The 20,105-nt window shown below is 63.1% G+C and overlaps 1 protein-coding gene across 1 annotated transcript in view; it reads right to left on the reverse strand.

The window, feature by feature from the left end:
• NOTCH1 (notch receptor 1) overlaps window positions 1-20,105 on the reverse strand; it is a 43,691-nt gene that overhangs the window by 10,566 nt on the left and 13,020 nt on the right. Inside the window, exons 3-23 of the mRNA XM_041724634.1 lie at window positions 13,992-14,254; window positions 13,207-13,545; window positions 11,446-11,568; window positions 10,791-11,024; window positions 10,375-10,530; window positions 9,996-10,181; window positions 9,690-9,803; window positions 8,825-8,938; window positions 8,412-8,645; window positions 8,214-8,324; window positions 7,607-7,799; window positions 6,442-6,587; window positions 6,151-6,264; window positions 4,568-4,687; window positions 4,164-4,316; window positions 3,383-3,611; window positions 2,553-2,754; window positions 1,514-1,667; window positions 1,226-1,410; window positions 582-714; window positions 20-277 (exon numbers count right to left, since the gene is read on the reverse strand). Coding sequence (XP_041580568.1) covers window positions 20-277; window positions 582-714; window positions 1,226-1,410; window positions 1,514-1,667; window positions 2,553-2,754; window positions 3,383-3,611; window positions 4,164-4,316; window positions 4,568-4,687; window positions 6,151-6,264; window positions 6,442-6,587; window positions 7,607-7,799; window positions 8,214-8,324; window positions 8,412-8,645; window positions 8,825-8,938; window positions 9,690-9,803; window positions 9,996-10,181; window positions 10,375-10,530; window positions 10,791-11,024; window positions 11,446-11,568; window positions 13,207-13,545; window positions 13,992-14,254 — 3,761 coding nt within the window. The remainder of the gene's footprint in view (window positions 1-19; window positions 278-581; window positions 715-1,225; window positions 1,411-1,513; window positions 1,668-2,552; window positions 2,755-3,382; window positions 3,612-4,163; window positions 4,317-4,567; window positions 4,688-6,150; window positions 6,265-6,441; window positions 6,588-7,606; window positions 7,800-8,213; window positions 8,325-8,411; window positions 8,646-8,824; window positions 8,939-9,689; window positions 9,804-9,995; window positions 10,182-10,374; window positions 10,531-10,790; window positions 11,025-11,445; window positions 11,569-13,206; window positions 13,546-13,991; window positions 14,255-20,105) is intronic.

The raw sequence follows: 20,105 nt of genomic DNA on the forward strand, positions 1-20,105 counted from the left end.
ACCCTGACCCAGCACCCACCAGTGTGGCCTGCACGGCACTCGCAGTAGAAGTCATTGACACGCTGTATGCAGTTCTGGGTGCCTCGGGTGTCACAGGGATTGGACAGGCACTCATTGACGTCGCCCTCACAGCGCTCGCCAACGAAGCCGGGTGGGCAGGTGCAGCTGTAGCCGCCCACCTGGTCCACGCAGGTGCCGTTGTTAAAGCACTTGGGGCCCCGGGAGACGGGGTCGATGGGGGGACTGCAGTCGTCCACATTGACCTCACAGTGCACACCTGCAGAAGCCGGGCACCATCAAGGACCAGCCACGTGCTGGCCCAGCTCCCTCTGTCAAACGGTCAGGAGGACGGGACCTCACAGATGTTCAGGAGAGGGGATGCGGCAACAGGGCTGCACCCCACACTTGTTGCCCTGTGCCAGTGGCCTGGCTGGGCTCCCTCCCTTGGCTCCAACCCCAGTCAGTCCCACACCTGTCTCCTGCCCCATAGGGCGAGCGGAAGCTCTAGGATGCTTGTGACCAGTGCCTGACTTGCCCACTTGCCCCCTGGACCCCAGCCCCAGGGTGTGGGGGATCCTTACCCTGTGTGCCCCGGGGACAGGAGCACTTGTAGGTGTTGATGAGGTCGATGCAGGTACCCCCATTCTGGCATGGGTGGGATAGACACTCATTCATTTCCTCGGAGCAGTTCACCCCGTGGTACCCGGCCACACACTGTGTGGGGAAATAGACAAGGGGTGCAGCTGTGGATCAGTGGGAGGCTGACCTGTGGCCCTCTGCACCTGTGTGGGTGGGCGGGGCCACATGAGCCACCCTCCCGACCAGCTAAGCCTTGAGGTTCTCACACCCAGTCTACCCAGAGGGAGACCCAACCCAGCTGACACTAAGGAGGGCTCTGGTAAGCTGAGTCACTGCTCGGAGCAGGGACTAGAGCTTGTCTTGTGAAATAGAAGTGGGGGCCTTGGGGCAGGTATCTGCTGAGCCCAGAGGGACAGCTCTGGGGAAGGAGACCCAGAGGAAAACCATATCCTGTATTTCCGTGTAGTCTTCCTCTTCTAGGCTTCCCCACGGGACACCCTCAACAGGCAGTCTTCCCTGATTATCACAGCCCTCCCTTCCTGGAACCACACCTGTTGGGTTTAGTCTCCACTGCTGTCTCCCTTGCAGCCTAGGGCTTGGCACGCACTGCGCACACCCCCTCCCCACCATGAGGATGGGTGCCCACCTCACAGGAATAGCCACCAGGATAGTCGGTGCAGGTGGCCCCGTTCTGGCAGGGGCTGGGTGAGCACTCATCCACCTGGTCCTCGCAGTAGCTGCCTGTGTAGCCTGCCTGGCAGCGGCAATGGTGCGTGTTGCCTGCATCCATGCAGAGCCCCCCGTTCCGGCAGAGGTGGGTGACATTGACGTCTGAGGGGATGTGGGGGGAGGGTGTAGGTGTGAGGCCTTGGGCTGCAGGTGGGGGGTTAGCCAAGGCGGAGGCAGTGGGGCACCAGGGGACACAGTCAGTTACCTTGCCGCTGGGCGGCCACTTCACAGGACACATTGGGTACATCGCAGTAGAGGCCAGTCCAGCCACTGTGGCACTCGCACCGGTACAGGGTGTTGCTCTGCCAGCATTTGCCGCCGTTCTTGCAGGGTGAAGAGTCACACCAGCGCACGAGGTTCTGGGGACGGCAGGGGCACCTGTACTCATACTGCCCACCCGGGCCCATCCCACCCGGCAGGTGCACCATGCACATCTGCCAGAGACCTGTGTACCCGGGGGGCAGGCTGTGAGCCCATCCTACAGTAGTGGAAGCTGAGGCTCAGGGGCTCCCCTTGCAGCTGGGGCGGAGCGGCTCACACTCTCTGGGCCCTCGGCTAATCTAGACCCGTGTTCCCTTGAAGGAAGACTCTTCTCTGGAACTATATTTTGTTGGGACTATCTATAAACAGATATCTTATGTGAAAATCTTTAATAAAGATACATCTTTGATACTTTTACATATTTTCTTTTTTTTTTTAAGATTTTATTTATTTATCCATCAGAGAGAGAGAGAGAGAGAGAGAGAGAGAGGGGCAGAGACACAGGCAGAGAGAGAAACAGGCTCCATGCCGGGAGCCCAACGTGGGACTCAATCCGGGGTCTCCAGGATCACACCCTGGGCTGAAGGCGGTGCTAAACCGCTGAGCCACCAGAGCTGCTACTTTTACATATTTTCTCAAAAAAAGTGGTTTTTGAGAAAAAACCAGCTGCCTTCCTCCTCTGCTTCTTGGTCTCGCTCCATAAACCTCTGCTCCTGACCCAAAAAAGCCCCACTCCCCACTAGATTCCTTAGGAATCAACATGGCCTTGGGCCAGGCACTGGGGCTGGCAGTCAAGATCCCCAGAACCACGGGACCATGGCCACTCCTGCCCCTGCTAGCCTGGCTCTTGCCTCACCCACTTGCCAGCGGCCTGGGGAAGCCAACAAAAGAGGGGCCTGGCAGGGCGGCTGTGAGGATGTACTGTGGGTCGACACCCCACCCTGGCCACCTTCTGCCAGGCACCGTGCAGCCCACCCACTCACCTGGCAGTTGAGGCCCGTGTAGCCCTGCGGGCAGGTGCATCTGTAGGTCCCGTAGCTGTCCTGACAAGTGCCACCGTGTAGGCAGGGCCGGGAGTCACACTCATTGATGTCGTGCTGGCAGTAGCTGCCCGTGAAGCCCGGTGGACATAGGCAGGTAAAGGAGTTGATGCCATCCACGCAGGTGCCACCATTGAAGCAGGAGCTGGACAGGAGCAAGCGGCAGGGGAGATGGGTGAGCGGAGCATGAGACCTGCCTAAGCAGCCTCCCTCAACTCAGACGATAAAAGGGGCCCAACAGCTAGAGCGGGCAGGGAGTAGCCTGGCTGAACTCAGGGAGGCCCCTAACAGCGCCAGGGACCTCCGGCTCTCCCACCACCTGACACCACATCCTCTGCCTTCTTTACAGGTTGTGCCAAGAGCAATTTTATGACACCCACATGGGTGGTGGTAAGAGTAAGAACCAGGAAGAAACCAGAACACACTCAGATACTGAGGGAGATGACCATGTTGGAAACAAAAGATGGAGAGCACTGAGCACGGAGCCTCCTGGCACCCCGGGCACAGAAGGAAACAAGACAGGTCATAGAGTTGATACCGTGGCATAGAAGGGGGCACACCAGTTCTTCAGGAAAGACCACCTGGGCTCTGGTTCTCACGCTGGTCAGTGGACAAGGGCCTTTCCAGGACACAGTGATTGCCATCTAACTGGTTATACAGCGAGGGCTGACCAGCTGGATGCCTGCTGGGTGCCCCAGGCGGTGCACCTACCCCCCACCCCAGCCTGCTGCCCTGATGCCTCAGCCTGCACCTGGACAGCCCTGCGCACTCGCCTCTCTGTGCAGTCGGGTGTGTTGTTTTCACAGTGGATCCCACTGAAGCCCGTGGGACAGGTGCAGGTGTAGCTGTCGACGCAGTCTGTGCAGTTGGCGCCGTGGCGGCAAGGGTTGCTGGCACACTCATTGATGTCCTCCTCACAGAAGGGCCCCTGGAAGCCAGGCAGGCAGTCGCAGAAGGCTGTGTTGATGCCATCTGTGCAGGAGCCGCCATTGTGGCACGGGTCTGAGAGGGGACAAAAGGGCAGGCCTGAGGGGGGCTGAGGGGGGGCACCACTGGTGCCTGCACTCCCCCTCCAGGTGCTCTCCGCAAGCGCTCCCAGCCCCCAGGCTGCAGGCTTGAGGACTGACGGAGTTGGTGTCACCATCTCCCCTGCTTGCTGGGTTTCTCTGGGTCTCAGTGGCTTGTACACCATGACCCGGGGTCGGGGGTTGATAGCCCTCCTCCCCGGCAGGTCGGTGAGGATGGAGAAGACCACACTGGGTGGGGCCAGGCACCGCGCTGTCGGAGGAGCTCTCAGAACCCATGGTCTGGCTCCAGAGGCTCAGGCTCCTAGGCCACCCAGAACCACTCTCCTCAGGCCACGTGAAGCCACCCACCCCAGGCACGGCCCCCTCAGGGCTCCCAGTTGACAGCAGCCAGCTCCCTGCCCCACAGCCGCCTGGAAACCTGCAGGTCTGAGACCACTCAGAGGGGCCAGAGCCAGTGGGCCGTCCAGAGGGGGTACAGGGCAGGAGGAGCCAGGCAATGGGGGTGCAGAGCCGGGAAGTCACTCACTGGGCCGGCAGTCATCCACATCCGTCTCACAGTTGCGCCCCGTGTAGCCGGCGCGGCAGTGGCAGCGGTAGCCGCCGTTGGTATTCTGGCAGGACGCGCCATTGCGGCACGGGCTCTTCACACACTCATTGATGTCAACCTCGCAGGTCTGTCCTGGGGGAGCGAGGGGGTGTGTAGGGTCAGCCCCCACCCTCCCAGCCATGGGGCCTCCTCTGCCCCGGGACAGTCCACTGGGGACACCCCACAGGAAGGAAGGGCTCTCTGACTTGCGACCCCCACCCCCCAACCTTGCAGATTACAGAAATCCAGGGTGGGAAGGGCCCCGTCAGGCCCATTCCTGCTTCCAGAGCCCCCTGCCCCAGGGGAAGGAACCCAGGCAGGGCCGCAGGGCCAGGAGGCCTCACCTTGCCAACCCGTGGGGCAGATGCACGAGAAGCTCTCGTAGTCCTCAGACTCCTTGCACGCACCCCCGTTTCTGCAGGGGCTGGGGGCACACGGGGCCAGCACCACCTCACATGTAGCCCCTAAGTGGAAGGGGGACAAGTGCTGAGACCCAGAGCAGAGGGTCTGCGCCCCATGGCATCTCCTGAAGGAGACCCTTGGGCTGGGGATGAACCCTAGGCAAGCTCCTGGCTGTGTCACGACCCAAAATGGGGAGCTGAAGACAAACCAGAGGGACAGTCGGCTCCAAAGCAGTCCCCACAGGATACAGCCTGGGCCTTGACCCCTCGGGAGCACCAGACCCCAGACTGGAGGCTGCCTACCACATCACAGGGCCCCCCCCTGCTCCCAGCCTCACACCCTCTCCTCCCAAGGGCCTTGTACAGCCAGCGCCTGGTCAGAGGCCACGGGAGCCACCAAGCAGAGGACAAGCTCCGGCGGCACAGGACCTCGGCACGGGGAAGGGGGTCTCGCTAGAAGCATGTCACACTGGGGTGACTTTCCTCCCTGAGAGCCCAGTAGACAGCCTTCCTGTTTACGGCTGTGGGGGCCGACTCCCGGAGAAGAAAGGAAGTGCTATCTTCCCCGAGGCCCATTATCTCCCAGGCCTGCTGGGGTGATTTTCCAGAGCCTTTCTTTCTGTCTGTTTCCACGGTGACCTAGGCAGGCAGGAAATTCGCCAGAGTTTCCGACAATTGTGCAGAGGGAAGCAGGAAGTGGGCAGACGGGAAGTGGATCAGCACAGGCCGGCTCCTCCCCACCAGGCCCTCCAACCTCTGATACTGTGTCCGAAAGGGACCCGTGTGCCCCCAGCGAGAGGGCCCCTGGGCGGCCACCAGCCTAGAGCTTCCTCGCTGACACAGGACAAAATCTAGGCCCCCAACTCCCGTCAAAGAAAATACGATGCTGGCCACAGCCTGTCCCATGTTGCGGGGTCAGCAGCACAGGCACACGCCCCCCGCTCCCAGCCCCCTCCGCCTGGCCAGAGAGGGCGGCCTCTGGACCTCCAGCTGGTGAGTGGTGTGGTCTGAAGCTGTCCCCAGAGGTAGTACCCTCTGCCCACTCCCAGTGGGACCCAGGGGCAGCAGTGGTCGTGGACGTCTGTCTTTCAGCTCTCTCTACAGAGGGGACCGTTTCCTGCAATCCTGTCAGCCAGGCCAACGGTGGGTGCTGGGACGCCCAGGGAAATGCCTCCCACCTTTGCTCAGCACTCACAGAGGACTCCTTGTTCCCCGACACAGAGAACGTCCCGCCATCAAAGGGATCCCTCAGGCCTGGCCAGCAAGGGCGGGGGCAGCCTGGCCCCAGGGACCCATGCAGTGTGGACACCAGGTTGTGGAGGTCAACAGTCCAGGCCCAGCTCCTGGCCCTAGTGTGGGAGACCCCACCTGCCGGGTGGGCTGACCAAATCAATTATTTGGGACGGGCTATTAGAGTGTCTCCCCGGCATCCCGTATGTTCCTGGTGAATCTGGCAGTGACACCAGTGGGGTGAGGCCTGAAGGTGGCCAGGCCTGAGCCCTAGGACCTGCAGGCCCTGCCCTCACCTGTGTAGGGCAGCGGGCAGTTGCACTTGTACCCAGCCACGTCATCAATGCACGAGCCCTGGTTCAGGCACGGGTTGGACGCACACTCGTTGATGTTGGTTTGACAGTTGGGACCTGGAGGGAGGACCAGCAGTTAGTGTGCCCATCACCACGGGGCCGTGGACAGGTCCTGCAGTGGGGCCCTCCTCATGCCCTGGGGTGGAGGAGGAGCCCTACACCCACCCCAGCGGCAGCAGGTGACACCATGGGTCACTCCGTACCCCCACCAGAGCCCCCGCCAGCCCCACTCACCACTGAAGCCTTCCCGGCATGTGCACACATAGCCGCTGGTCATGTCTCTGCAAGCGCCCCCATTGGCACAGGGGTTGGACTCACATTCGTTGTTGTTCACGTCACAGTTTGCCCCGCTCCACCCAGGGTCACAGTCACATTTGTACCTGCAGAGGTGACCACAGAACCATCCACAGGTGCCCACACTCCCGGCTCTGCTCCTGTCCTGCATCCCCGCAGCACAGAGCAGATCCACGTTGACCCTCAAAGTAGGAGTAAGAGCACCCACCATGCTCAAGACAGCAGCAGGGTTTGGTTATACTACCCCCGGGGCAGCGCCTAGTCCAGGGCAAGCGGTCAGCAAGCCATCTGCCGCTCACCCACCACATGGCCTTGAACCGAGAGCGAGGGCCCTGCTCAAGTGGACACCTCTGTCCCCAGGGCAGTGTTGGGCACCCAGCAGGTGTCAGGGACGAAGCCAGCCTTGGCTGCCCCGGGTCCTCACCGCTGCCTGACACCCCATGTGTGAGGTCCTCCCATGCTGGCTGTCAACATAGGCACCATGGGAGACAGGCTCGGGCCCACGGCGGTGCCCATGTCAGATGCCGACCATGTGGGCCAGGCTGTCACCTATAGCTCTGACCAACCCCCCATAAGCTGGGGGCCCCTGTACTTCATCCTCGGGGCTGAGGGCTTGCCAGAGTGAGTCACAGAGCTCAGAGGAAGAACTTGCGGGGCAAGCGGTTTATCACCCAAGAGGAGCCTCAGGAGAAGCCGCATGGGAGACGCACGCTCTGAGCGCCACCCTCCACCCCGAAGCTGTCCCAATGCCTGTGCCTGGCCGGGAGGTCACACTGCTGGACCTCCAGGCTCCTGCCTTAAGGCAACCTCAGCCACCTCATTAACCTGGCTGCGGGCACTGCAACACATGCCCCTTTCATCTTTGCATTTGGGAGCTGGCTTAGCAGCCGGGCCAAGGAACAGGCCGATGAGTGCATCACAGAGGTGCCTAGGCTCACCTAGGACCTGCGGCCTGAGCCCATGATGGCATGCAGCCCGGAGCTGCACCGTGCACATGCCAGGCCTTGATGAGGGCCCGCATGGTCATCGGCCCACGAGCGGGCACCCACTGCGGCATCTCCTGGGCCTGCCCCCCCGGCTACCCCCCCACAGCCCCAGCGCCTACCCGTTGAGGCTGTCCCGGCAGGCCCCATGGATGCAGGGGTTGCTGCTGCACTCGTTGACCTCGGACAGGCATGTGGGGCCATGGTAGCCCTCAGGGCAGCGGCACATGAAGCTATTGATGCCATCCTCGCACGTGCCCCCATGGTGACAGGGGTTGCCTGCGCATTCGTCGATGTTCACATTGCACATGCTCCCTGTGGCCAGGGGCGGGAGGTAGGGCAGAGCTCAGATACCCGCGTCCTGGGGATGCCCCCAGAACTAGAGCTGCACTGAGCAAGTCCTGGCCCCTGTGAGCCTCGGTGTCCCCTCTGTGGAACTGGGGATGACCACCCACCCCTCCCTGGGTCCTCCTGGGGCATAAACCCGGTCAGCATGGACTTCAGCCGTGAACACAGCACCACCCTGCCTAATCCGGCAGCTCCAGGAACAGGGCCCATGTCATCCGGCTGCCCAGCTGGGCCTCTGGGGCGGACAGCGGTGGTTGGCAGACAGGGAATGTGTGCCTAGGGGCTCGAGGACGCCCATCCTGGTGCTGGTCAGAGCCCCAGGGCTCCCGTGCCCTCTGCTGCAAGAGGCTGCCCCTGGTCTGCGGGGCCCTGGCCGCTCACCCGTGTAGCCCGGCTCGCACGCACACTCGTAACCGTCGATCCTGTCCAGGCATGTGCCTGACTCACAAGGGCTGCTAGCACAGTCGTCCAGGTTTGTCTCACAGTTGGGTCCTGGCAGGGGCAGCACTGGTCAGCTCTGGTGCCCCGACCCCATGCCCCGACACCCCCCTACCCCCAGCCCAGGCCCCCTCTGGGCACCTGTGGTCCCCTTGAGGCAGGAGCAGAGGTAGGCATTGTCACGGTCCTGGCAGGTGCCACCGTGGCGGCAGGGCTGGCTGTGGCACTCATTAATGTTGCTCTCACAGTGGTGGCCCGTGTAGCCCGGCTGGCACAAGCAGGTGAAGGTGGCCACCCCATCCTTGCACACCCCGTAGTGGCAGGGGTCGGGGTCACATTCATCAATGTCCACCTCGCAGTGGGGGCCCGTGTAGCCTACAGGGTAGGGGCCCAGGGCATCAGTGCAGTTCCCAGAATGCCACCTGCCAGACCTGGCGTTCTCGTCCTCCCCCAAAGGGGAGGACTGGCGGGTGCCTTTCCTCAGGGATGCTGCCCCCCACGCTCCGTGCTCAGGCTCTGCAAGCCCGCCCACCCTCCTCCCACAGGCCACATACCTTCCGTGCACATGCAGCTGTAGGTGTTGGGCCCATCCAGGCACTTGGCGCCGTTCTTACAGGGCGTGCTCGCACACTCATCCACGTCATACTGACACAGATGCCCAGTGAAGCCTGTGGCCAGGAAAGGGGTGGCAGTCAGATGCAGTGGGTGCCAGGGGGTTCCTGGGAGGGGTTCCCCAGAGCCTTCCCTGGCCAGGGCTCAGAAGACATTCTGATCTCTCCTCTTGGCCCCTTCCTGCCTCCTCTGAGGGGACCCCGGCTGCTGTGGGCACAACCATGTCAGGCTGCAATGAACTCCCCCTCAGTGTCCTGGGATGGCCGACTGACACCTTGCAGACTCAGCCTCTGACCTGCAAACTCTCCTGGGGCTCAGTGCCCCCGGACCTATACCCCTCCTGCCCTGAGCTCCTCAAGCCCCCATGACCATCAGGTTCACTGAGGGCCAGTGAAGGTGGGGAGTGCAGGCCAGCTGACTCCTTCCCAGCACCGCCTCCGAGAGCCAGGCTGGCACCTCCCCTCAAAGCCCCTCAGGGAGGACAGGGCTGCTCCCAGAGTGTACTCACCCTCAGGGGAACCCACAGCAAGGAGGATTTCTGGGGTCCCCTTGCCCCCAGAGAGATGGAGGCTGGTACACCCTGCCCAGCCTGGCCCAGCCCTTTCATTCCCGAAGTGAAGTCCTTGCAGCCCAGCCTCGGGACAGTGGCCTGGCACCCCCGCCCCAGGACAGTAGGGAGGGGCTCCTACAGGACAAGGCCCCGCCTGAGTGGAGACCCCCCCGGAAGCAGGGCATCAGAGCTCCTGGTCTACCTCCCCTGAGGGATGGCAGGGACTCAGTGGCAGTCATGCAGGGGATGGGCCTCACCCGTGGGGCACTCGCACAGAAATTCATTGATTTTGTCCAGGCAGCGGCCATTCTGGAGACAAGGGCTGCTGGCACACTCATCCGTGTTGACTTCACAGTGTACGCCCTCGTAGCCTGGGGGGGGAGGGGTGAAGGGGCACAGTGGTTCATGAATGGCCTCAGGGAGCCGCGGAGCCAACATCCCCACATGTGTTCTTCTGCTGTGTACCCGGCAGCATGGGGCTTGGTGGCTGGGCAGGCCCCGGGCTGCTCTCCGGGCCTCTGTGGAGGCCGGGCACTGCAGGGCCTCAGGCAAGCTCCACTCACCAGGCATGCAGATACACTGGAACTCCCCGATCTGGTCCAAGCAGGTGGCATCATTCTGACATGGGTTTGAGATGCACTCATTGACATCAATTTCACAGCGGGGGCCAGTGTAGCCCTGCAGACACTGGCATTCAAAAGAGCCCAGCGTGTTAATGCACTTGCCTGCGTGCTCACAGGGGTTGGCACCTGGCGGGGGACAGAAGTACACAGCTCCAGTGAGAGGCTGCTTCAGATGCCCTGAGCTCCAGACCATTCTGGGGCATGCAGCCTACCCTGCCCTGAATTGGGCCGGGAACACCCTTCCAGCAGCCTCCACCCCTTGGGCCAGGAACGCCTGTCCAGCAGCTGTCCCCCCGCCGCACATCCCAGCCCGACGCACCCAGAGAGCACTCATCCACATCCTGGCTGCAGGCTGGCCCCGTGTAGCCCGAGGGGCAGGTGCAGATGGCTTTGCCATTGACAGGGTTAGTGTCACAGTTAGAGCCCTCGTTGCAAGGGTTGCTGATGCAGGCGTCGTTCAAGTGGCAGAGCAGACCTGGGCGGGGTGGCAGCAGTCAGCAAGGCCCCCTCCCCGGCCTGGGCAGGACAGGCCTCCCACAGCCACACTGCTGAGCGGCCCCAATCAGGCCCACAACACCCAGGTCGTTCCAAGAGGGTATAACCAGCGGACCTGCCCTGGGCATACCCCTGGCCTTCGTCCCTCCAGAAGGGCCCCTCTCAGGGGGCCCTACTCCCTGACGCCCGGAACAGCCCTGCCCCCCGGAACAGCCCTGCCCCCTCCAGCCTGGCACTCACCCGTGCGGCCATGGGGACACTCGCAGTAGAAGGAGGCCACGCGGTCGTGACATGTGGCACCGTGGAAGCAGGCGGCGCTGGCACAATCGTCGATGTTCTCACTGCAGTCCTCACCAGTCCAGCCATTGACGCACACGCAGTTGTAGCCGCCATGCGTGTTGTGGCAGGTCCCACCGTTTTGGCAGGCGTTGGGCATCAGCTGACACTCGTCCACGTCCTCAGTACAGTACTGACCTACGGGCACTGAGACCATCAGGCTGGGCGAATGCCGCCAGGCCCTTGACCACAATGTGCAGGGCCCACCTCCACCAGGAAGCCTTCCCAGGTGGACTCTTCCACCTGCCACCAGCCTGAGTCACTGCTCTGCTGTGGGCACGCTTGTCTGCTATCCCTGGATGTGAGCCCCCAGCTTGGCCCTAACCCAGGAGACCCAACCACAGGGCCACCCAGGGCCAGGCTACAGATGGCCCACAATGAAGAGCTGGTGCCATGTCGGTGTGGCCACTGGGGTGGGGGCCTCAGACCCTGGCTCTGGCCAGGGACTACCCCAGGTCACGCCATCCTTCCTGCCTAGACCAGGCTCATGGGCCCCTGTCCACATGCGGGTGGTGGGACTAGTTGGGGGTGCCCCCGGCTGGTGCCCCAGCACATGCACCTGTCCACTCTGGAGGGCAGCGGCAGTTGTAAGTGTTCACGCCATCCACACAGGCACCTCCATTCTTGCAGTTGTTTCCAGGACAGTCGTCAATGTTCTCCTCACAGTTCTGGCCGGTAAAGCCTGCGGCGGGAGGAGCCCAGGGCCTGGTCAACAGGTGGGTCCACTCTGCCATCGCACTGGCTGGACCACAGCACCCTGCTCTGGGCAGGGTGCTGCCCCTCCGTGGCCTGCCCCGGGAGGCCCACTGGCTGGGGGGCCAGGCCCTATTCCCCTTCTTGGCAACTGCCCTGGGGTTGGTGGGGGGGACTCCAGGCAGAGGATGGCAGGTGGCAGCAGACATGTGGCCCCCAGATTCCTGGGGACAGAGGTGTGGCGTCCCACTTTCCTCCCAGCTGGGGCCGACCTCTTCATATCACCTCCATGCCAGTCAGCTATTAACCTGCTCAACTCCTGCTGGTTCAATCATCAACCAAGGAAGGTGAGTTGGGCAAGAGCCCAAACCCGTAGCTGCCTACTAATTAACACCCCTCCTGCGGTGCCTTTGAACCCCTTTCTTGCCCTGGGAAAACCAATCCTCTCCCTTGGGCTCCCCACCTCACCAGTACCCCAGGGCCAAAACAGGAGGCCCGGAAGCGCCAAAGTGCAAAGTGGACAGGGTTTTGCGGGGAGCACCCCAAACAGAAGCCCAGGACCCGAGGTCTGAGTTCTGACTCCCATGTATACTGTGGTGGGCCTGAAGTGCTGCTTCTCCGCACTCCCCCTGCCTCGAGAGGCTCTCCTGCGGGGGGGGGGGGGGGGGGCACACGAGCTCCACGCATGGGGTATCCTTTGGAGGGTGCCCCACACCCCATGTCCTGAGCCCTCTTGAGCAACATGGCTAGATGGGAGGTTCCAGGTCTGAGGTCACCGGGCTGGCAAAAAAGGCACGTGAACCCAGAACCCAGGGCTGGGCCTGGCAAGCAGGCTCATTAGCTCTCAGCCAGCAGCACTGGGGGAGTCGGGTGGCAAGGGGAACACCCAGTGCCCCCCAGGAAATGCACGTACCCGGCATCTGCATACAGAGGCAGCTGATGTGGTGACAAGGCCCCAAGCTCTGTGGCCAGCAGGCACATAGGACACTTCCCCTTTGCAGGGGCCAGGGCATAGGCAGCTGGGGCAGTCCCTCCAGGGTCAGCTGGGCCCTGTACACCCAGTACCCAAACCCCAGCACCCCCAGATCCTGCTCCTCCCCTGCCCCAGGCCCCCCTAACCACCAGGGCATGCAGCAGACAGACTATGAGGTTTTCAAGCCTCCCATCTCACATCCCTGAGAGCCAAGCCATAGGGGTGGGGGTACAGGGATGTGCCAGCTCCGGCCCCAGCAAGACCAAAGGCCCAAGGCGACACAACAAGCATCCAGGCAGCTGTGGTGAGTCTCACAACCAGCAAATGGTTTCCGGGGAATTCAAGATGAGGGAGCTCTTCCCCGCTTCCCCAGGAGGCTCAAAGAGGGCAGGGGTGCCTGGGGGTGGAGGGAGCCCCAGGGAGGGCTGCAGGGACCCCAGGTCCTGGGCATAAGGGAGATCCTGCCTCCTGGCAGATGTGGGATGACCAGCGACGGGGGTGACATCTGGACCCTATGCAAGCTTCCTCCTAACCCCACCAGACCTGCCCCTGCTCCACACCCGGGGCTGCCTGCTGGAATGCACCCCCCTCCCTGTGCCCTGGGGTCTCCCTTGCGGCCTGCCACTGGCAGCTGGAGGCACAACGGGACCATACCTGGCAGGCAGGCGCACTCATGGGTGGTGTCCCCCGTGGGGCGGCAGGTGCCCCCATTCTGGCAGGGGGAGGGGCTGCAGGGCACATAGGGCAGCTCACAGTGCGGGCCGGTGTGGGTGGCACGGCAGGTGCAGCGGTAGGAGCCCACCTCGTTGTGACAGGTGCCCCCATTCTGGCAGAGCCCGGGGCTCTGGCTGCACTCGTTCACATCCTGCCGGCAGGTGGGGCCATGGAAGCCGGGTGGGCAGCCGCAGATGTATGAGGCTTCAAAGGGCAGGCACTGGCCGCCGTTGGCACAGGGGTTGGAGGCGCATGGGTCAGCCTGCTGGCATGTCTTCCCTGGTGGGCGAGGGGCAGTGAGAAGGTCACACAGGCCATCTAGATCCCCGTGGCCAGGCCTCCTCCAGCACCCAGGGGCAGCTTCCAGGCACCATGGAGGTGCCAGCCTGGCTCGGACCTAACAGCACCATCCCTTTAGTTCCCAGGACCCCATGGCAGGACGTGGCCATCTCTCTGTGGGCCAGGACCAAGGCTCCCAGGATACATGGCTGGTAGGGGGGAGGTGGCCTCAAGACTTGACCCCTCCAGAGCCCAGCCCCCCATGTCAGAGCTCCTGATGGAGGGACAGGGAGGAGTGGGGGCCCTGGAGCAGGGCAGCCAACATCGGGCAACTTCTGGGGCTGGAGAGGGGCATGGGGACCCTAGGGTAGTGATCACCCACCCCCACAGCCTCACCCAGATGCATAGACAGACCAGGGTCTGTGAGTGCCCGCTGCCACCCTCACCTGACCAGCCCGGGGGGCAGCGGCACTTGTACTCAGTGAGTGTGAGCAGGTCACAGGTGCCACCGTTGCGGCAGGGGGTGGAGAGGCAGGCGTTGTCCCGGGGCGTCAGGCAGAGCGGCCCAGAGAAGCCCAGGCGGCAGGTGCAGGCATAGTCTACCAGGCCACCGCGGTCCACCGTGTGGCACGTCCCAGCGTTCTTGCAGGGGGCGCTGAGGCAGGGATTGGGTGCCTGGCATCGCTGGCCCACAAAGGCCCCGCTGCAGCTGTGACAGAAGCCAGGGTGGTTACTCACACCGGTTCCCCCACCAACCACCCCCCTCACCCAGCACAGGCCTAGGCCAGGGTCATAGCTCCCTGGGGAGTGCTTGCAGCCATCGGGCCCCACCCCACCCTGAGCACAGCTGGCCTGGGCTGGGGGGTCCTCGGGGAGCTGTGACAGGAGCCAGACGGATGTGGTGGTTGCACAACACCATGACAGTGCCAAATGCCACTGCGCTATAATGCTTTAAAGTGGTTAATTTTACCTTCAATGAATTTCACCTCAATAATAAAAAAAAAAATGATGTTAATTGGGGCAATGGGCTGGCCTTCAAAGCCCTGGTGAGCGTGTGTGAGCACCTCGGCGAGCCACCAAGAAGGGGCCACACAGGCCGTTCCCGCCATTCCCAGGGAAGAAGAGCTCGAGGCTCTTTTGTCTGGGGGGCTTGTCTGCTTTCCCTCCCTGCTCTCGCTTCTATAACCAACATGCCTTATTTGGGTAATAAAAGAGCTTCCAGCTTTTCTGCTTTCAGCATGGATGCTACCGCAAACACACAGAGGGCTGCAGACAGAGCTGACCAGTGCCGCTTCCTTTCTGATGTGGAATTCTTTCTGCTGGGTGTGTGTGCGTGTGTGCGTGTGTGTGTGTGTGTGTGTGTGTGTGTGTGTGTGTGTGTGATCCCACGGGAATACCGCCCGGGACACAGTTGGTGCCCCCTCCCCCCACACTCTGTGCCCAGACAGGGTCAGCCACCCTTAGGATCAAGTCTTCACAAGGCCCAGGCGACGTCAGCCCAGAGCAGACATCCATTTCACAGCAAGAGAATCAAGATGTGGGGAAGAGCATCCTTCCGGAATTCTTGGTGAGCTGGCCCGGGCGGGGGGGGGTGGGGGGGGGGTGGCAAGGGAAGATGAAGGCCACCAGGTCTGTGCCCTGCCCCAAACACACTGCCCAGGCTCCAACAGAAGCAGATGAACCAGGAGGGGTGGGCATCTCATGGCTTCCTTGCAGTGACGGGACTCAGGCATGCCACCCCCCACCCTGCCCTCCCCCAGCCACCTGTTGGCCCCACTTCTGGAGCCCAGGCCAAAACGTGCCCACCAAGGTCACCCGGTGGCATTGCCTGGAAGGCGAAGCTCATTGAAGGCTCTGGGACCAGCCAGGCATTGTTCTTCCCAGGGGCGAAGCCTCTGAGGCATAACGTGCCCCCAGCCCGCCCCCGCCTCCATGGCCTGGGAAGGCAGCCCTGACGCTACACCCACAGCTCTGCGCACCAGGGAGGCGGGGGCTGGGAGGGAGCCTCAGGGCCCCAGATGAGGAGGGAAGGGCTCTCCTGAGCATGGAAGCATCCCACCTTCTACAGCCCAGGCAAGAAGGGGCTGCCCAGGGGTGCTGGGGACCCCCACCCTCAGCAGAGGGCAGCCTGCCGGTCCTCACGTCCTCACAGCCTCCCCTCCCGCCTGCCCCAGGGGCTAGAACCACACCTGCAGGGGTGGGGTCTCGGGGTCTCAGCAACTGGGCTGTGCACCGTCCCCCCCCCCCCCCCCCCCCCCCCCCCCCCGCCTGCCCCCAAGGCCTGGGACGCATCTGTCTCCCTGCAGGTTTTCAGAGGTGGCGGCAACACTTGGGGAAGGCAGACGAGGATGACACAAAGTGGCCACTCTGATCCACTGCCTGCTGCCAGGAGTCCACAGCCCCAGACCAAATGGCTGAAGGAAAACCCGATGCCTGGGGCAGATGGGGCCCCAGGGAGGCAGCTGCCCTGGGGAAGCGGGCCGCGGGGCATGGGCTCTGGCAGGGGTGAGGGTCTCCCACACTGCATGACTCAGGGAGGGTGGCCCTGGGCTCCAGTTACAGACAGTCTGGTCCCGGCCTGAGCAGCACAGGGAGCCAGGGAGAAGCGGCAGGGGGATGGGGAGGACACCAGGCAGCACCTCCCCCAACCCATCAATGCCACCCATTGTCAGGCGGGAGCTGGCCACCGCTCCCACTTGGAGAAAAGGCTCTTTTTTCTTTCCCAGCCACTAAACGAGTGGCCTGGAGGTGGGTGCTGGATAGGGGGCGCTTGGTCATCAAACAGGGCGGCAGCCTGCCTTGTCTACTCCGCACCCCGACTCTCAGCCCTGCTGGCTTTGGGGGAGGGAAGCCTCCGTGGTCCCTGGGGGGTGTCCCTGGGTCCCCTCGACCCTAGACTGATCCTTGTCAGGGTGTTGGGTATCCCCCGATGGGCCGGAAAGCTCAGCCTGGATGCATACCCCAAGGCCTCCAGCCATGGGGCGGTGTCCTGGTGAATGGGCCCCTGCTCTCTGGTCACCCCTGCTCCCAGGCAGGGCTCCCGCAGGAAGACTGCGGGACAACCCACCTGGACGGGTCACATCCTAGCCAATGGGGCTGGGTTAGGCCGGCCAGCGAGGGAAAACATGCCAATAAATCAGGCGTCGTTGGTAGTGTGGACAAAGGCTGCCCAGGGAGCAGGTGCGCCTGTGGCCGGGGACGCGGGCGGCAGCTGCTCCCAGCCGGGCGCGGCGGGCCGCCAACCAGGGCGGGTGGGGCAGGAGCCAGGAGGCTCCTCCGTGGGGGGAAGCGGCCTCTGAGAAGGCCCATTGTCTTCCCCACTCCTGCCCAAGCCGGGCAGACACCAGCGTGAAGGCATGCTGCCCAGCCCGGGCTGGCTCCATCCACCACTGGCACCCCAGCTCCAGGCCAGGCAGGGCCACGAGGGGAGGAGCAGCCCCCGGAGGCAGGACAGTGGAGGCAGATGCTGTGTGGAGACAGCGTAGGGTGCGAGGTACAACCAGGACTCGGCCGGGAGCCTGAGCCAAGAGGAAGCACTGAGCCAGGCACGGGGTCTGGGACTGGAGGCCAGTGGAGCACCTCTGGGCCAGTTCTGGAGGCTGTCCTTCCCCCACAGTGGGGTCCCCCCAGGTCCTGGAGGCCATCTTCCCCAGCTCCTGGAGGCCGTCCCTCCCCAATCAAGGGACTCCCCCCAGATCCTGGAGGCTGTCCTCTTACCCACCCTCCAGCTCCTGGAGGCCATACTTCCCCCACTGTGGGTACCCTGCCAGCTCCTGGAGACCATCCTTATCCTTACCCCACATGGACCCCCCCCCCCCAGCTCCGGGAAGCTTCCAGCCCAACCACCTCTCTCCTCTGCAGCCATGCACACCTTGCACACCTCCATCCCCACCTGTAGCATTAGCACTTTCCAGAACGATGGACTCCTGCAGCCCCCTCTGCCCAGGGCAGCAGACTTCCCGGGGAGGACTGATAGGTCAGGGAGGCCCCTTCTTGGACCTGGCCAGTCGGGCCTCCAGGCCTGCCCCAGGGGGCAGTGTAGCACTGGTGGGGATGGGCACCAGGCCTGGCAGAGGACACTGAACCCAATGCCTGCCGTGGAGGTCAGAGACTTCCCAGAGGGGCCCCCACTGACCCGAACAATACTTTCCGCTGACCTGCACCCCCCTCCTGGCCGGGGTGTGGAGAGCCCCCTACAGCACTCAGGGTTCCTCCCAGAAGCCAGCCAGCACCTGCCCCTCAAGACCTGCCCTCTCTCCCTCCCATCCATCCATCGGGTTGGCCCATGCTGGCCTCAACAGGTGAGTGACAGGTCGGGTGGGGGCTCCGGGAGGGGGGCAGCTTCTGGCAGACACCCCACCCTGCCCAGCTGACAAGCCCCAAATGGTTGATGGGGCCTGTTGTCACCGGCCTGAGCGGGTGCAATTTGTTCCTCAGTATTTCCACAGTGGGGCTCAGGGCTCCGCCCCCCAGCGTCCTCTCCCCGCCCAGCGCCCTCCTCTCCCCGCCCAGCGCCCTCCCCTCCCCCCCCAGCGCCACTCCATAGAAATGCAACTCCAGAAAGCATCCGGAGGCAGATGTTGCTGTGACCTTTCACCCGGGACTAATTCTAAATTGTGCTGTTTTCCTAAGCCAAGCGGCCATCTGCCAGCCCTGGGGGACGGACTGGGCCTGGGACAGGACACAACAGCTTCCCAGCCCCAAACTAGGAGAGAGAAGGGGTGGGAGGAGCCAGGGGTGCTGAGTGGGCTCTGCCCTCAAGGAGTCTGTGGCCCCAGGGTGAACACGGGGTGAGCACAGGGCCTGTGCCTTGGCCAGCTGGGTGGGGGGGCGGAATTACATGGCACCCTGTCTGCGAGAGGAGCCAGAGAGCCCCCAGCAGAGGCCTTTCTGGGGCACAGCTGAAATGCAGTCCCATCAGAGGAGGGATTCCCTATCCCACTCTGCCCTCCTGGGCCTCAGTTTCCCCTGATGGTAGCAGGCTGGCCCCTCAGAGGGCCCTAGTGCATGTCACCCGGCGACCCGACCATTTGGGCAGAGGAGATTCACTGTTGCCAGCGCTGGATTTGTTTCGTGCGTGATTTACCGCATCCCTGGGAATGTGTTTACTGAAGCTGCTCAGTTACATGTTTAAGGAAAACTGTGGAGACACAGGACGACCCTGCACAGGAGGACCCACCCTGCCAGGACAGGAACATGGCAGCAGTACTCGTGTGCAGGGCCAGGCGGGGGGTGGGAGGCCTCCAAAGGTGCCTCCTGATGCAGTGAGGGACAGCCTTCCCCATCCCACCGGGGTTCAGGCTGCCTGGTCTCCTTGCTGTAAGGACCCATCTGTATGTAATCAGACCTCCCCGCCTTCACCAAGTCGACCTGTCCCCAGCAGAACGACCCCTGGTATAGCAGGGAAGCCCTGCTCCCCACCAGTCTTCCTGCCACCATGGCCACCACAGCTGCATCCTGGCAGCAGAATGGTTACCCCAGAGCAGCACAAGGGGGTTAATTCCTCACCAGACCCTTGCCCCCAAGCTGCCTGCCCTCAGGGAGGCCTGGGCAGGGCCTGGGGGGTCCTGCCTGCCACCCTAGGCACTCCCTACTCCCCACAGGGCCCTGGCTCTGCTGGCAGCAGTGTGCCTGCCTAGAAGCCCCCTCCCCACATCCCCCTGCTGCCGCCTGAGCCTTCTGCCCAGGAAGGGGTCTGGGGCCCTGCTGTGTGGGGGCCAACTCAACGATCTGATCCTGGAGTCTACTGGTGACAACGGGTCAGCTGGCTCCTGCCCCTCCCAGAGCCCCATCCTGTGATGCTCAGCAAAGGCCCACCAAGGCCCATCACTTTCCACCCAAACCATGGACACGGGTCACAAAGCTAGGGCCCACCCACCCCGGGCAGCTTGGCCAGGAGTTTGCGAGCCTCCTGGCCTGGGGAGAAAATAACCTCCCATGTCCCCACCAACCTAAATGGGGTCACCTGTGGACTGGCGGGGATTGGGGGGGGGTGGCTCTTGGCCACATGGGCAGACTGGGGACAGAGAGGCATCAGACCCCAGGTCCCCAGACATACGGCCATGAATGGTGGGGTCAGTGAGCCCAAGTCTTTCTCTGGTCAAGGCTGGGGGGGATGGTTCCTGGGACCTCAGCCCCTCCCTTGGGCAGAGGCCAGTCCACCTCCACCCCAGGGGGGCCATCCGTCTTCAGGAGGCATTGGCTAAGTGATCATGTGCTCATTGCAGGTGGGGAGCTGGGTGACCTCTGTGGGCTTCTCCCAGCTGTGCCTGGCCTGGGGACCTGGGGTCCTTTCCAAGTGGGAACAAGTGGGACAGCTCAGCTCTGGGGAGAGATGTGAGAACCAGGACAAGGGAGCCCTGGTCCCCTGCCCTCACCCCAAAGTCCCCAGACCAAGAGCCAGAGCATGAAAAGTCCTCAGCTCCTCCTGTAGGGCCTGGCCAGCACCTCTGCCTGCTCCAGGCCCCAAAGATAGCCCTCTGCAATCCCCTCCCCACCCCCACCTCGACAGCACAGGTGGAGGTGGGTGAAGCAGGGCCCCTGGCTTCTAGGGCCTCAGG

This window comes from Vulpes lagopus, chromosome 12 (genome assembly GCF_018345385.1).
Source record: "Vulpes lagopus strain Blue_001 chromosome 12, ASM1834538v1, whole genome shotgun sequence".
Taxonomy (NCBI): domain Eukaryota; kingdom Metazoa; phylum Chordata; class Mammalia; order Carnivora; family Canidae; genus Vulpes; species Vulpes lagopus.